This window comes from Paramisgurnus dabryanus, chromosome 11 (assembly GCF_030506205.2).
Source record: "Paramisgurnus dabryanus chromosome 11, PD_genome_1.1, whole genome shotgun sequence".
Lineage (NCBI taxonomy): Eukaryota > Metazoa > Chordata > Actinopteri > Cypriniformes > Cobitidae > Paramisgurnus > Paramisgurnus dabryanus.
Genome location: NC_133347.1, coordinates 30,785,738 through 30,802,882, shown reverse-complemented (window position 1 = coordinate 30,802,882; position 17,145 = coordinate 30,785,738). Strand labels below are relative to the sequence as shown.

Genomic DNA, 17,145 nt, shown 5'->3' with positions numbered 1-17,145 from the left:
CTGTGATGTTTGCAGGTGTTCATAAACACAGTTTAGCTGTCAGGATGTTTGGGTAATAGTGTTTGTTGGCTGATGCAGCGGGGGTGAAGACATTCATCCTCTGCATTGAAATCCCACATAACAAAGCCTGCTGCTCTCACATGCATATCCAGCATTCACTAACACAGCATGAACATGCAAAATTGGATAAATGAACTACTCGTGAGTGAATGGAATTATAGCCTGAGCTGTAGATGTTTATGTGAATTTATCTAAAGCATTCACTAGGAACCCACGCAATGACACTGTCATATTAGACTGGACAAAACACATGTGGAATAACAAATTTAACGACATCTTTGTCAAGTATGGAAATTTTGTCACATACTCAAAATGTGACCTGCATTTAACCCATTTCAGTAAGTAGTGAACACACACACTCGGAGCTTTGGGCATCTTGGGCATCTATACCTATAGCGCCTGTAAGAGCCATTTGTCTTGTAAAGGTGTCCACTAGGTGTCACTGTTCTATATTATTGAGTGAATATAGGTAGGAACCTTCCTTCAAGTGACAGGTGTTGCTGGAGGAAGGTGAACACACAGTTTTTGACCGTATCACAAGGCCATGCTGTTACAACAATGCAACACATTGAATAAAATGAATACTCTGAGCATTCAAATGGTGAGTGGACACTGATTTAATGACAGTTGACATAAGCCAAGTAGTGGTGGGCAGAGCGAGGCTTCGTGAAACACTGAAACAGTTGAATCAATTGTGCCGTATGTTTCGAGGCTTCGAAACATCAATCCGAAACCGCCTCCACAGTGACACCTAGCGGTCGTTTGCATGTCTTTACATGAAGCAGCCTTGACAAGATTTTAGACGAGCCCTGACAAATTGTATCCCACATGTTGTTTGATTGACACACAAGTGATAGAATGGGAGAGTGGATAGTGCTCTCGACTCTCATTCGTAGATCTTAGGATCGAACCTGGGAACTGTATGTGCTACGTCATCATAATAAAATAGTTTTGTTGTTGTTTTAACATCTGTTTGACAACTACATGAGCTTTTAGGCTCACAATTGTCGATAACTATAGGCTATTCGGGTCTATTTAATGAAAAAAAATAGAATAGAGATATACCAAATAAATAATAAGAGATTCATAAAATATACCAAGCCATAATATGCCACATTGTTTACATATAAAGATCTTTATTCAAATATATAAATTGTTCTGTGTTGATAAACTCAACCAGCTACGTTTTTACATATAAATTCTCCAGCCTTTGAAAACAGTCTCATTCTCACACAAGGGACACTTGCTGGCATGCATTTTTTGTAAGTAGCCTAAGTGTTACATACCTATGAGGAAAAATTACTTCTTTTCAGTAATTTATAGTATTTGATCTTGCCAAAAACGCATCTATGAGGTATTGTCAGTTTTGTTTCCTACCCTGTCAGTTTAAGGTTCGAAGCAGATTCGACAGGTACGCCACCTTTCGAAATACTTGTGAAATGCACCGCTTGGTGTTTCGAATCACTTTATCACGTGACATGGGTGTTTCGAATCACATTTCGGAGCAGTGTTTCGAAACATTTACGCTTCGGGATCTCGACACAGTGTCGAAACGTCAGTTTCGCGGGAGCCATCCCTAAAGCCAAGTGAGCACGCACAAAATACACCGTCCAGCAACCCTCAGCTGCTTTAAGTATAGCCTTAGCTGCTTCAGCGCCCAAGGAGCAATTGGGGTTAAGGTGCCTTGCTCAAGTGATTTTCCTCATAAACACACTCTGTTTTAAGTGAATGTAAGCAGCATTTTGGACTTACAGTAGTCGTATTCTGTATGTTTCTAGTTTAATGTTAATCAAACAACGGACAAAGAACAAAAGCATTCATGAGACAATTCTACAGATCTACTGAACCCACTGATCTACACTGATGACTAGATTGAGCATATATATGAAGAGTTTGCTGCCAAAATGCGATTAACGCCATTTTAAAAAAATAGTTACAGACAAAATCAGTATTGTATCTGGTCAATTTTAAGAAGTAAATTCTTCATTTTACGCAAAATCTGATATCCGTCGTGTTATTCTGTCATCTTTTTTCTCCCATTTTCCCCAAAACACAATAAACGGCAGTCCTCCTTCTCTGCGTAATGCAATAAATCCGCTCAACAAATCACAGCGCACCATTTCACGCATTGTAAACAACAATGACGGCGCTTTGAATACACACAGAATCCTAATCCTAATGGCATTGATAAACCTGGGGCGGGGAAGAAACGTAAGCCATCAAAATCGAATCATTTACATGAGAGGCACTCAGGCGAAGGAAAAATGCCGGCTGTTACTTGTTCTCACATGACAGCATCAAGCTTCTGTCATGCTAACACATTGACCCCATGGGATCTTATGAAAAACTTTCCATTATTTTACTTGAAGTCAGCAAAAATCTAGCAGTACCAAAACATTTTACAGCTGATCGCTGTCAAAAAAGTTAAGCGACGACGTCCCAAGGATGACGGTAGCAAATGAAAGTGTTTTGATTAATGCTGTTAATGTTTTTTTTTTTTAATCAGTGTATACCACTAGTCAACTAAATGAATATAACATGGCAAAAATGAATGCACATTTATATATCGATTCAATAGATTTATAGCATTTTGAAAAAATTATCAATTTTATAACAAATCTTAAAAAAAATCAAATTGTGGATTTGAATTTTTAATGTTATTATAACCTAAAGATGCTTTGTAAAGGTTTGTAACGGAAAATAGTGGTTTTCATCTTTTTACTTTCTTGGTTTAGAAAACACATTTTTACCCAAATTAGTCAAAATAGATTTATTGCGTTTTGGAACCAAACTCTTCATGCGCGTGACCATACTGTGACTTTCAGTGGTCTAAAAAGATGTGCAGAATGCCTTGATCACCTTTAATAAACTCATATATGTGGATTCGGACAGCAATTTAATTCCTGTAAAAAAACTGTATTTTTTTATGCAGGTGGTTAGAGAAAAACACAGACATTCTGGATTCGGATGGCAATAAAATCACTGGCTACACACTGTAAATATTGAAAATACTTTACGTTCTCATGAGAAACAATTAGCGTCTGAATAGGGCTTAGTATTCCCAAACACCACTAGAAAATAGGATAATAGAATAAAAAGACACTTAAACTTGATATGAAGACTGTACAGAAGTACAAATGAGATTCCAGACAGCACTAGACTCCAGTGCGGATCCGCTCTGATATCTGCATCTCCGGTGCGGATCTGCCCAGAGTCTTCTGCTGTCTGAGATGATTTTTTCAGATCCATTATCAGTGTAACTCACTGTGCTGTCGATGTAAGCCTCTGTCCACACCATATCATGTTCTTGATCAATGACTTTTGGTCGACTGAGCACGTGCAGATACTCCATCACATTCTCCTGCACGTCTGCCAGTGTAGAGATCTGAGTAAAATAACCTGACAGTACAGAAAGAAGATGAACAGCCCATGGCACATGTGTGAGTTTAAGAGTTTATGAAAACACTTCAGCTTTGTTTAAACAGTAATTATATATTGTAGCCCTTTTGCTTCCCCAGTCCCTTGTCAGTTTTTAAACGTGTAATGTGTCCTGTTTTATGGTTTTCTGTAAATATCTCATTCAATTTATGAAATACTGTGTTCGGATCCGCTTCTCCTGTCTTCCATCATTACAGGTGTTGATAGGCACGACATGAGTCAATGCAACCCCTTTAGTCTTGACTTATTTACAATACAGCACAGCTTTGAGTACCTTATTGCTTTTATAAAAGAATTACCACAAAATACAAATATTAACATTCATAAGATAATGTTTTATTTATGTTTACATTGCTAAGTTTCATTGAGTACAACGCTCAGCGGTTTATCATTAATAACACACTTCTACTGACTTCAGTACTTCTTCAACTACTGAAACAAACTGTTTCATAAAATAAGGTAGCCAAACAGATGACAACAATGTCATAAAGAGTTTTGTATCAGAAATAGCGTGGGCTGGATCTCAGGGTGTAATGTAGAGAATTGTTTTAGGTACAAACAATCTTGAATCTTGTGGATTGTCAACATTGCTGACACATACTGAAAAGAATCATTTAAAAATCACCTTTTCTTTTTTTATTATTTACACTTGTACATATCTTACACATCATGAATGTCCAGAGGTCTGTACCATGAAGATGGTTCAACAAACTCAGGATTACAAGATCAGTTTCGAGTTGAAAAAACCAAACCGATACGACCAGGCTTTGTTGGTACCATGAAGGGTCTTATCAACTTTCATTGTTAACTCAGGCTTTGATCTAAAACTTATTATTAATCCATGAGCGTGTGCACATGTGAATGTGACGTTGACACTGAATAGTCAATCGCATTCAACACAGACAAAGCAAGTTCCAGATTTCTCAGTAATTATTTTTCAATAATTATGTGAAAATATTTAGTATTCAACAATTTACTGCAGGCACAGCATTATATTATGTTTTTCTGCTGCAAGAAAGAGGTATTTGAAAATGTTTGCTGATAGAAGATGATTTTGTTAATGTTTTAGTAAAAAAAAAAAACGTAGTAATGATGTACACTGGCAAGAAAAAGTATGTGAACCCCTAGGAAAAAATGGTTTTCTACAGTGATGGCCATAAAATGTGATTTAGGTCACATCAAAAGACAAACACAATGTGCATAGGCTGACAACATACAAATAATTCTAGTTTCTTGTGTCTTTTTTGAGAACACCCATTAAACATTCACAGGAAAATGCAAGTGAATCCATAGAGAAATTACTTCAATGAAAGCTAATTTTAGTCAGAAATAAAATGAGTTCAAAGGTGTGGTTTAGTGCTACTTTGATTGATTAAAAGACACTTAAACATTTTAAGATTGCTGTCCTTAAGAAGCATCAGCTTTTATGAACCATACCTCACAAGAAGGAGCTCTCTAAAGATATTCTATCAATAGTTGTTGTATCCCTTTTTTGGCTAAAAAGGGATACAAAACAATCCCAAAATGTATAGACATCCATCTGTCGATATTTAGAAAAATGTTCTATTAAATGGAGAGATTAATCTGTTGCCACCCTTCCTAGAAGTGGGCACACAGCCAAGATGACTCCTAAGGCACAACACAGAATTCTCATTGAAGAAAAGAAGAACCCACGAGTAACAGTTATGCTGAGTTTACACCAAACGCGGTTTGGGCATCAAAATCGCGTCTACCGCACATGGTTTGCCGCTTGAACAATTTGGATGCATTTGCGCGTGTAGAGCGGAGTAGACGCACGGAAAAAGCAAGCATTTGACGCGCGTCAGAGGCAAACTCCGCTTCTTGTGGGAGGGGCAAGTGCTGTGCGGTTGTCTGTTTGCAAAATGACTGATGTTGATTGTGCATTTATCGAGAGAGTTACCAGTTTGTATTTGGTAACCTTACTATGGGGAAAATAAACGACACGGGTCGATAAACGACACGGGTCGATAAACGTCACATGACTCAAAAGTGAAGTGTGTATTACAATTACCAGGTTGCTCAATGTCCTCACTGACACTCTTCCAAGCGAGGTCCTTTTTATTCCTGTCTCCTCTATAGAAATAAGAACTTGTGTCGTATAGCTCCGGGTGTCTGCTTATGGACAATATCAAGCCTTGGTTGAATGAGTGACTCCGGGCGGGGCTGCCACCACAGCAGCAAGCAGGCTCCTGATTGGTTAACACGGCGCGAAATTCCGCCAAAGTTAAAATTTTTCAACTCGGGCGTCAGCCGCAAATTCGCGTGAACCGCAAGATGCACAAAAAGCACCATTCGCGCTTACCGCGCGTACCACGCACAACGCTCAATTCGCGCCTTTTGCCCGAGCTTCACGCGCGAAAGAGGCGGAAACGCGTCTTCCGCGCCGCGCCGAATGCTTCTTCCGCGCCGCGGGACCTCCTGACGCGCATCAACGCGTCTTCACATTGACTTAACATTGAAATCACTCGCGCTTCATGCCTCTACCGCGGTTGGTGTAAATGCAGCATTAAAGGCTTAACCCAGCCAGTCAACACGTGAGATCACACGAGATAACAATGAATACTAGCCAAAGCCCAGACCCTTAACCTGTGGAATGACCTCAAGAGAGCGGTTCACACCAGACATCCCACAAATGTGTCTGAGTTAAAACAGTTTTGTAAAGGGGAATGGGTAAAAATTTCTTCTGAACGATGTGGAGGTCTGATTCAAAACTACTGAAAGCACTTGCTTGAAATAATTGTTGCCAAATGAGATTCAACCAGCTATTAAATCAAAAGGTTCACTTACATTTTCCTCCAGCACTGTGAATGTTTAATAGATGTTTTTAAAAAAGACACAAGAAACTAGAATTATTTGTGTGCTGTCAGTTTATGCACATAAATTAAGCTTAATACGTGTTTACTAAAATAAAACAATGGTTAATTTCCCAAAGATCTTGCACGAAAATGTACACAGAATAAAAAATAACATTGCAACACGAACTGTTAAGTAGTCGCTCCATTTACATGTCACTTTGCTGATCTCTGACCCAGAACATAAGCTGCCCCCAAGCCGGTTAGCCATTTAGTGTCAGTTACTATGGCAACGAACGCCACTTAAAGCTAAGCAAATTTAATGGGACTCAAAACCCAGGATCGGTTACAAACTATTCCTAAACTTACCTGGCTAACCAACTAAACCGGCTTAATGGTATAGGCCCCCGAATTCATCTAAACAGATAGAAGGAAAAGTCTTTCTGCTATAATGAGGCGTCATTCCAGAGATTGCTGAGCTTTTCATTTTATGTTTCAGTTTGGATGTGAGGAAGTCAAACCTTTGTTAGCGCAGGCCATCCATTTCAGGTTATCAGCAAATGCAGACTCCCGACCAATCAGATAAGGGAATATACGCACCTGCAAAGAGAAACACGGGTTAACAGTGAGTCAGGTTTAATTGTTTATGAAAGCAGCAACCTGCAGACTGCACTTCATATAGCACAACAACAAAAAATATTATACAACCCCAAATCAGAAAAAGTTGGGACACTGTAGAAATTGTGAGTAAAAAAGGAATGGAATAATTTACAAATCTCATAAACTTATATTTTATTCACAATAGAATATAGGTAACATATCAAATTTAGAAAGTGAGACATTTTGAAATGTCATGCCAATTAATTGGCTCATTTTGGATTTCATGAGAGCTACACATTCCAAAAAAAGTTGGGACAGGTAGCAATTAGAGGCCGGAAAAGTTAAATATACACATAAGGAACAGCTGGAGGAGGACCAATGTTTAGGAATAGGAATGTTGTCCCATTCTTGTCTAAAACAGGCTTCTAGTTGCTCAACTGTCTTAGTTCTTCTTGTCGCATCTTCCTCTTTATGATGCGCTGAATGTTTTCTGTGGGTGACAGATCTGGACTGCAGGCTGGCCATTTCAGTACTCAGATCCTTCTTCTACGCAGCCACGATGTTGTAATTAATGCAGTATGTGGTCTGGCATTATCATGTTTTGTTTTTTTTTGAGAAAGATTTTTTTTTTACTTTTTTTTTATTCTGCATTACCATACAATTACAATAAGGCAAACATATATTGTACATTAACATTCTCAACAAACCAAGCACATAATATAAAATAAATAAGTAAAAGACGATTATATTTTTCACAAAAGGTCCTGTGACTCATAAAGAGGCCTTCATCATTTAGTAGGTGAACAACAGACCATATACCTCTTTCCCACCATTCTTTAAAAAAGAGTGACTTATTTTTAAATAAAATATACCTATTGTTCCAAATCGGTGAGTTGTGGGGGGAAAAATTGTGTTTATAAATCAACTTCCAGAGTACAACAAAACTTGTTTATGAAATTCTGACAGTTACAGGGGGAGTTTTTGTATAGAAAAATCACATTGTAACAGAAATTCAATACCACCAACACTGGCATTATCATGTTGGAAAATGCAAGGTCTTCCCTGAAAGAGACGACGTCTGAATGGGAGCATATGTTGCTCAAAAACTTGGATAAACCTTTCAGCATTGATGGTGCCTTTCCAGATGTGTAAGCTGCCCATGCAACACGCACTCATGCAACCCCAAACCATCAGAGATGCAGGTTTCTGAAATGAATGCTAATAACAACTTGGGTTGTCATTGTCCTCTTTAGTCCGGATGAAATGGCGTCCCAGTTTTCCAAAAAGAACTTCAAATTTTAATTCGTCTGACCACAGAAAAGTTTTCCACTTTGCCAAAGTCCATTTTAAATGAGCCTTGGCCCAGAGAAAACGCTTGCGCTTCTGGATCATGTTTAGATATGGCTTCTTATTTGACCTATAGAGTTTTAGCTGGCAACGGCCACCAAACGGTGGATTGTGTTCACTGACAATGTTTTCTGGAAGTATTCCAGAGCCCATGTTATGATTTCCATTACTGTAGCATTCCTGTATGTCAGTGGTCACCAATCCTGGTCCTGGAGGGCCGGTGTCTCTGCAGAGTTTAGCTCCAACCCTAATCAAACACACCTGAAGCAGCTAATTAAGGTGCTTCAAGTGTTTTTGATTAGGGTTGGAGCTAAACTCTGCAGAGACACCGGCCCTCCAGGACCAGGATTGGTGACCACTGCTGTATGTGATGCAGTGCCGTCTAAGAGCCCGAAGATCACGGGCATCAAGTATGGTTTTCCAGCCTTGACCCTTACGCACAAAGATTTTTCCAGATTCTCTGAATCTTTGGATGATATTATGCACTGTAGATGATGATAACTTCAAACTCTTTGCAATTTTTCTCTGAGAAACTCAGAAAACTATTTTACGCCACAGCATTGGGGGAATTGGTGATTCTCTGCCCATCTTGACTTCTGACAGACACTGCCACTCTGACAGGCTTTTTTATACCCAATCATGTTGCCAATTGACCTAATAAGCTGCAAATTACTCCAAGCTGTTCCTTATATATACATTTAAATTTTCTGGCCTCTTATTGCTACCTGTTCCAACTTTTTTTGGAATGTGTAGCTCTCATGAAATCCTAAATGAGTCAATATTTGGCATAACATTTCAAAATATCTCACTTTCAACATTTGATATGTTATCTATATTCTACTGTGAATAAAATATAAGTTTATGAGATTAGTAAATTATTCCATTCCTTTTTTACTCACAATTTCTACAGTGTCCCAACTTTTTCTGATTTGGGGTTGTATATATACTCAATATCTATAAATGTAAGTGCTGAACTTAATTTTATGTGAATGTGTACAAACACAGCAATCAGATCAAAAGTGTTAACTGTCTGTTGGTATGGGAGTGAGGAGCTGTAGCTTATTTGCATTTACAGTAAAGGGCAGGCACATACACACACACGCACGCACGCACACACACAAACACTTTTATAAATGAGCTGTGGGTATTTTGAGCTGAAACACAGACACATATAGGTGCACCTGAGACTTATATTACATCTTTTAAAAATAACCACAATATGTGCCCTTCAATTTTACTGGGTAAATTACAATGAAATTAATGTGCTATGCATTCAATCTATCAGCTATGACCCAACCTTTAACCTAACAAGTTGGGTTACATGAAAATCTACCCAACATATAGCCCAATAAAATGACCCAACTGGTTTAACCCAGCGAGTGGGTAAAAATTTTGTGATCCACATTCAGATTCGCTACTGTATGTGTAAAACATTGATGTTCCTACCAGTATGTAGATATATTAAGAACATAAATTATAAGGCAATCATTCCTAGTGGCAGATTGCTTTCTTATGTCACGACAACTGCACATACTTTTGAATGTAAAACATTTGGTATATACATTGTAAAAAGTTTTTGTGAGCTCAAATGAAAAAATAACTCAGACTATTGGTTTTCTGGGTTGTTCTGGGACATCTATAATATTTTTTATGAGAAGAAAACATTTCAGTATCACAGTACTTCACCATCTATACATTTTCATTTTTAATAAGCTTGGGTGGGACTTACAATTTGACAGGGTCCTGATTGTTTGTTACCTCAAGTGTATTCAACATCAAGTGTGTCACACAGACCAACTGGCTTATGACATCAACATTTTGGGACCCCTGGCTATTGGAGGTCCCTACAGTATGCTGTAATTGTCATCACCGCGATGACCTTGCCTCAGACTACGTTCCAAAGAAATCCACAGTCTCATATATAAATGACTACAGGACACTGATTCTTCCACTGATTCTTCCATAAGATCTATATGCACAACAATACTCTTTATTTATATTTGTGGCTCAATCCCCTCAGCACATACTACAGTCATGCATATCCCTATTTTCCTCTAAGGTTTGAATACAAACACATGATTTATACAGCTCTCAAAACACTCAGCATTCATTTCCCCATAAAACACAATGAGTCAATAGCAGCATGATGTTTTAATCTTCATGAGTTGAAATGAAACAACCCAGAATTAGTCTTGGGTGTGTCCATATTTGACTTAACTATTTCCCAAAGGAAATATGCAATCAGCCAGCTCAGCCATCGTAGAACTGTGGCAGCAATAACTGTGCTTTTTAAAATGCACACTGAAAACTGCCCAGAGGATCTTAAAGCATTGCTACCTCCTCCTGATCTCCTCTGCCGAACCACTCGAAGAGCACGACCAAGTCACGCTCTAAAACTCCCCAAGTCCAACACCAAATGCCTGGGGAGGAGCTTTCTTCATTCGGCTGTAACAACTTGGAACTGCCTCCCCTGTACTGTAGTAGGTGAAATCACTTCAAAGAATGTTCAGGCCTTTAAGAAGAGACTAAATAAACACCTCCTTAGAATAAAAACTGTAACTTCCTGATGCATTATGTCACTTATCCTAAATATTCAGTCCTGAGTAGCTGCAGATCATGATAGGCTCTCGGTACTTGAACTGTTAAAGCCTGTATCTGCTTAAGCATGAAAAAAAAAACTATGGGCTTAACCAACCCAAAAAATGTTACAGTGCAGGTGTTATATGGACAGTTGACTTCTTACCTTTCTGTCTGGCCAGTTGTATTTGTCAAAGACAAAATCATATGTGTCCACAGCTCCATCCGTCACTAACATAATGGCTTGACTGCATCCACTGCCCCGGCCTGTCTCATTGAACTGAACACACACATATATTAAACTCAGTCAGGACGACTGTTACCTGGAGTTAGGTTTACAGGCTCCTACAGTTCAGGTAACAGATGCTGAAACATCTGGAACCCTTACTGAGATGGTCAACTCAGTTTAGGGATGGGAATCGAGAACCGGTTCTACTTAAGAACCGGTTCCCAGTGAATCGATTCCTTTGAACCGTAAGCATGCCTGCTTAACGATTCCGCTTATCGGTTCCGCTCGTTGCAAATGACGTCACACACACACGCTGTGTTGTTTTGGTTTAGAACGCAGCAAACATTGCATCGAGGCAGAACGATCCAAATTTTGGTTATATTTTGTGGTGGGCAGAGCGAGGCTTCGCGAAACACTGAAACAGTTGAATCAGTAACTTATATTTTACGCGAACATAAGACAATACGGTCGCGTTGCAGGACTGTCGCGTGTTTGATACACTATACACAACAACACCAGTGAGTCAAGCACCAGCGGAGCTAACGGGACGCCATCTGTTATTAATGCAGAACGTAATGTGTTAATGTTAATGTGAGTGCCATTTCATTATGTAAACTTTTACTATACGGATAATATCCGGTGTCATTGTCCATCAAATTGCTGACGGCCAGAGTCTGGCTGGCTCTCACACTGGCTCAGAGGCTGCAGAAAGTATCTCTCGTGCACCTCCAGCTACTCCGTTTACAGAGGCAGGGAGGAATAAAATGACCGAGGCGAGGATAAACACATTTCACCGAGCAGTAGAGGCGGACACTACTTAAGTATTTCTACTTAAAAGTACATTTTCAAGTATTTGTATTTTATCAGTGTTTTTGTATTTTTTTGAAAACATACATTCCAAATATTATCATAATTGTAACTCCACTACATTTCATAATTTCAAGTTTTTGGTTTATATTTAATATTTAAGTACATTAAAAATCTAGTAATGTTTTTTACTTTTACTTAAGTAAAAAGTACTTTTACTCAAGAAAAGTAAAAGTACACAATTTTTATGTAATTATGTATTAAATCAAATTTTAATATGCAATATAAATACACAGTATGATTCTATGCTTTAGAATGTAGTGAACATTTGTTAGTAAAGTAAAGTAATTTTTTTCCAAGACAACACTCTGATAAAGCACAGATGCTTGGAAAATGAAACTAAAATACTCAAGTAGTGTCCCCCTCTGCCGAGCAGTGACTAAGTTTGTGGTAAATGGTTTGCATCCGTTTGCCACAGTAGATGCCTCTGCATTTCGGTAGGTTTATTTGCTGTATTTTGTCCAGCATCATGTCTTTAAAAGATAATAACAAATGCATGCATGACCAAAAGTTGCAGGTTTTACGTCAGTCTAGTTCTGTTTTATTAATTCCTAGTCCTATCACATTTACTGGTTGAGAAACACTGCCCTAGACTATAGGTCCCTGGACTTTACTTTAAGAAGTAGCTCACCTACTTTTAAGTTTGTTCATGAGGTTGCTACACATAATGTGTGTATACTCTGTTCTGTGTCTTCTGAACAGATATTAAAGCGAGTTAATACAAACATACAAATTTGTACTTATTCCCTCACCCAATGAGAATCGATAAGAGAATCGAAAAGGAATCGGATCGATAAGCAACATCGATAATGGAATCGGAATCGTTAAATTCTTATCAATTCCCATCCCTAACTCAGTTAATATTAAATGTACAGAGAAGCTGTAGTTGTCAATACATAATAATCAATACTTGAATATATAAAATGAATCTTTTCAGAATAGGGCTAAAGTTGACAGGGGGAGAGTATACTGTACTGTCTGTGTGCTCACATTGCTGAGAAGTTCAAAGGCCTCTGTCAGTGCCACATCCAGCAGGCCTATACCTTTAGCAAACAGCTTTTCCAGACGTCCACGCAGATGCTGTGGAGAAGCAGAAACTTTAACCAGGCTGCCTTAGGCTGGGATTGATTCCGGGTCTCTGGTGCATAAAGGATGTTAACCCTTGTCAACGCTTGTCTGTTTACGTAGCAGCCAGTTAGCAGCAAGGGAAGGTGACGCAAATGTAATCGAGTGGTGTCTCATTTTTTAGACGAACGATCTGTCTTACCCCTTTCCCCTTTAATCGGTTTCGAGGGGCAAGGGGAAGACAAAGGGGAAGGGGTAAGACAGAGAAATGAGATTGCCCCTTAATCTTTACTTAAGCAAGAGGCACAACGTACAAATAAATAAGGAGAGCAGAGCTTCAACAAAACAGGAAAGCAAAAAAGACACAATGGTCAAAACACTTTGATCAGTAGCAAACTTAACTCCAAAGTAGATCATAGGATGAACTAGGCCAGTACCCTCAAGACTGAACACAAAAACCGGAAACAAAAGCTGCGTCCCAATTCGCACACTTCTATACTTATGCCATTTTGTAAATAGTCTAATTGTTGTGTTTACATTGAAAATACCAAAAAGAGAGTGTGCTTTGACAGTAAAAATGACTGTTCCTCTGGTCGGCATAACCACTATCAGCATAAGTTGTTTCCTTTTCTACCGTCATAGCTTCACACCATCTTTGCTCCACCCCCTCGGGATGTATCCTCGCATGTGACTCCTCAAGAAGCCTTCTCTCACCTTCTTACAGGTCAATTAGAGAATTAAGAACACCTTTAATAATCCTCAGTATAATATTAAAGAAGTGTTTACTTAGAACTGAACAGTCATTATAATGTTGATAGTCTATCTTTATCTTATACAATCAATGTTAGCCAGTGGCGGCCAGTGACAAAACATGAATGTAGCCCGTCATCAGCGCGTCACAAACACAAACATCACCAGGTGGGAGGGGCTTATAAATATGTATGCAGACATGCACATTTTACTTTCACTTTTGAATAACGCAACTGTTTAAATGCAGTGCTTGCGTACGCTGCGTTAATTTGCGTATGAATTTGCGTGCAATGCGAGTGCAACAGCTGGTTAAATTAAGTGCTTGAGTCAATGTGCGCAGGTAATTCTCACAGAACCTGCCAGTCCCAAGCAGAGCAACCGGCTACTTCTCCATAAAGCGCTGCTTGAATGATGGGTTTATAATTTTTCTTGATGAAAAACACGACAAAACGATCTCGCTTATATTAAACATCATATATGTATATTATAACAAAAACGAGTAAGCACGCGGCTTCTGCTATTGTCTGGTCAGTCAGCTTCGCACACTCTGATGAATAAATGAAATCTGACACCTGCTGCTCTGTGACGTGACGCGCGCAGCTCTGCTGAATTCAGGCAGCAGACACATTCAGTTGTTAGTGTTTGCTCTCTCTAACGAAAATAAATTATTTAATTACACGAAAATATCAAAACGATGGTGAAAGACGGTGTCGCGGTGGCAAGTGATCTAACCGGTGAGAGGCTGAAGCACCGGTAATCACTGTTTCACAGACTATCGGGGCAAGCCTAGTGTGTGGTATGTAATTTCAAAATATTTGTTCAAGAGAACCTATGTGCATCACGTGCCTTGTCAAAATAAGTGCTTGCTTCAAATTCGTCTAAAGGGTTTATGATAAAAGAGACGCTCGTTTTTGACAGATACTCACATAATCTCATGTGTAATCAGAGTTTACTGTTAAGGGAGTGTCTTGCGTGTATTTCATGAACGTGAGCGTCTCTTTTGTCATAAACGGTTTTGACGTGTGTGCAGCAGGCACTTATTTTGACAAAACACGTGATGCACATGGTTCACATGACGCAAAAAACCCACATATTTTGAAAAGACAAGCAACACACATGACACTCTGAACACTTATTTTGAATTTGCGCCCCTCGGATGAGCAGTCACGAGCCAATGTTAGCTCAGTTATAATGATAAATCTCATGTAATTCTGAGAAAAATATAATCTGGTCTGGAGCAAACAACCCACTACAAATTAAAAAAATGTGTCATTTTAACCTTACAGTGTTGATTTAATTAATGACATTAATTACTGACAAAAATGGTGATTTAAGAAAATTACACTATTTTATATGTAAACAAACAAAAATATGGCAACAAAAAATAAAATGTATTCGTGTAAGATGGATTTTATTAGCCTGTAGAAGCCTTAGGGTTTTTACGAGATATACTTGTATAGATGAATTATTTTATAAAATGAAATAAAAAGCATAAAAAATAATATGTGTGGGTCACTGTTTTAGTTCACCTGTTTCAGTTATAGGCTATTATGTAAGAAATTATTCTGCTTATACCACGATTACAGAGACATTTTTTTAAGACATTTGACAAGTCAGGTGTGCATTTATTGAAAAATAATGCATACTTGTGGAACAACTTTGGAAATGTGTGAACAAGTCATCTTTTTTAAAAGTAATATTTAAAAAATACATTTTAGTTTTATAATAACCTAAATAAATCTGTTTGGCACAGTTATGTAAAAAATTCATTCATTTAACCATATACCTTTAGATGAAAAGTTTTTAAGATCATAGTTAACATTTCAGTCAAGTGCTTCACAACATTTGACCGGTATTGTACGAAAATGATGTCCACTTACATTTTTGTTACCGATGTCAGCTTGAACTAGCGTTCCATTTAAACAGGGTTCCACATACTGCAGCTCTTCATTATACTGTCATATAAACACATAAACATACATACTGTCTGATTTACAAATGTTGTCACTGTTTATATACTGTTCACAATACGAGTAAGAAACACACATCATTTGTTTTAACCCCTTCGCATTTCTTAAAAACAAATCGCATTAAAAAATCAAACAATAGTCTCAATTTTACAAAGATATATGACATGTTTAGCTTTTTGTTTTTGAGTTGTTTTGAGTTTTCTGTCAAATAATGCAGTGTTCTTAAGGGGTTAAATGTTTTTAATTGTTTGAGAGATGTCTTCTTGTCATGATCCCTCGATCTTCCTATCCTCTTTGAACGTCGCCAGCCCTACTCCCAACCAAGAACCCAGCCAGGCATGGGAGCCTAACAACCTCTCTAGTGAAAGGTTATGTCAGACCGCGTGTATTACAAATGTGACAGAAGGAGTCCATGCTGCATTCAGGTCCGAGCAAAAGTCCAAGACGCGCGCTTGAGTCCAAGTGCGTGAGAGAAGGAATCTGTGCACATTACAAGGGCTGCGTCCGAAACCGCATACTGTATAGTAGGTACTGAATTAGATGAAGTACCTACTTACTTGGCGTTAAAACAGTAGGTACTGTATAGTATGAATCCGGGTAGTATGAATGAGATTCGGACGTACTACATTCCGCCATGTTGCTACATCACGTGACATACGTCGTCATCACGTCATGTCATTTCAGCGCGAAAACAACCGCGTGCCTCTTCTTCTTCGTTGGATAACTCCTCGTCCGGGGCATCATGGGATAGTGAAGCGTCCATCGTATGCACACTGCAAAATCTAACCGGAAGTAGTAGGTCATCCGGGTACTTTTCGCATACTGTTTTTCGAATACTATGTATTCGGACATACTACTCGCCTCGCCTACTGCTTTTCGCGTACTATATAGTATGTAGTAGGCGGTTTCGGACGCAGCAAAGCTCTCTCGCGCAAAGTGAAGCCCACAAACCCTTTCATGTGAGGAAAAGCACGCAATGTGCATGTTAATGTGAAACTATGATGTAAAAACTATGATAAACTACCGTCATGAAAGCCCACTATTAGTGATATTACTGACGATCATCGATGCATGATACTAACCCTGACGTATTACGAGATGAATTAATTAATGTAGGACAGCACTGAAGGCCTAGGTGTGAAATGCACGGCCCGCCATTGATTTCCAGGAATGACTGATCACAAAATTTCCAATTTACAGTATGTTCTTCCAGGCAATATGAACTCAGAGGCTGATGCTTTACCATTAACCACAAAAAGGCACACTTTTACCTCAGACCAGAAACCATTATCCATCACAGAAAACACCATTAACATCCTCATATGCAGTGAATGATGACAGTAAAACCAAACACATGACGATGACCCACATTAGCTTTCATGTCTGAGATAACAGGCTTGTGGACCGAAGATCTATTCAAATATTAGTA

General features: G+C 38.6%; 1 protein-coding gene across 1 annotated transcript in view; it reads right to left on the bottom strand.

Annotated features, from left to right (window-relative positions):
- The window catches only part of cacna2d3a (calcium channel, voltage-dependent, alpha 2/delta subunit 3a), a 129,173-nt gene that overhangs the window by 63,004 nt on the left and 49,024 nt on the right, over positions 1-17,145 (bottom strand). Inside the window, exons 9-13 of the mRNA XM_065247772.1 lie at positions 15,627-15,701; positions 12,922-13,011; positions 11,002-11,115; positions 6,833-6,911; positions 3,326-3,459 (exon numbers count right to left, since the gene is read on the bottom strand). Of these exons, the coding sequence (XP_065103844.1) occupies positions 3,326-3,459; positions 6,833-6,911; positions 11,002-11,115; positions 12,922-13,011; positions 15,627-15,701 (492 nt within the window). The remainder of the gene's footprint in view (positions 1-3,325; positions 3,460-6,832; positions 6,912-11,001; positions 11,116-12,921; positions 13,012-15,626; positions 15,702-17,145) is intronic.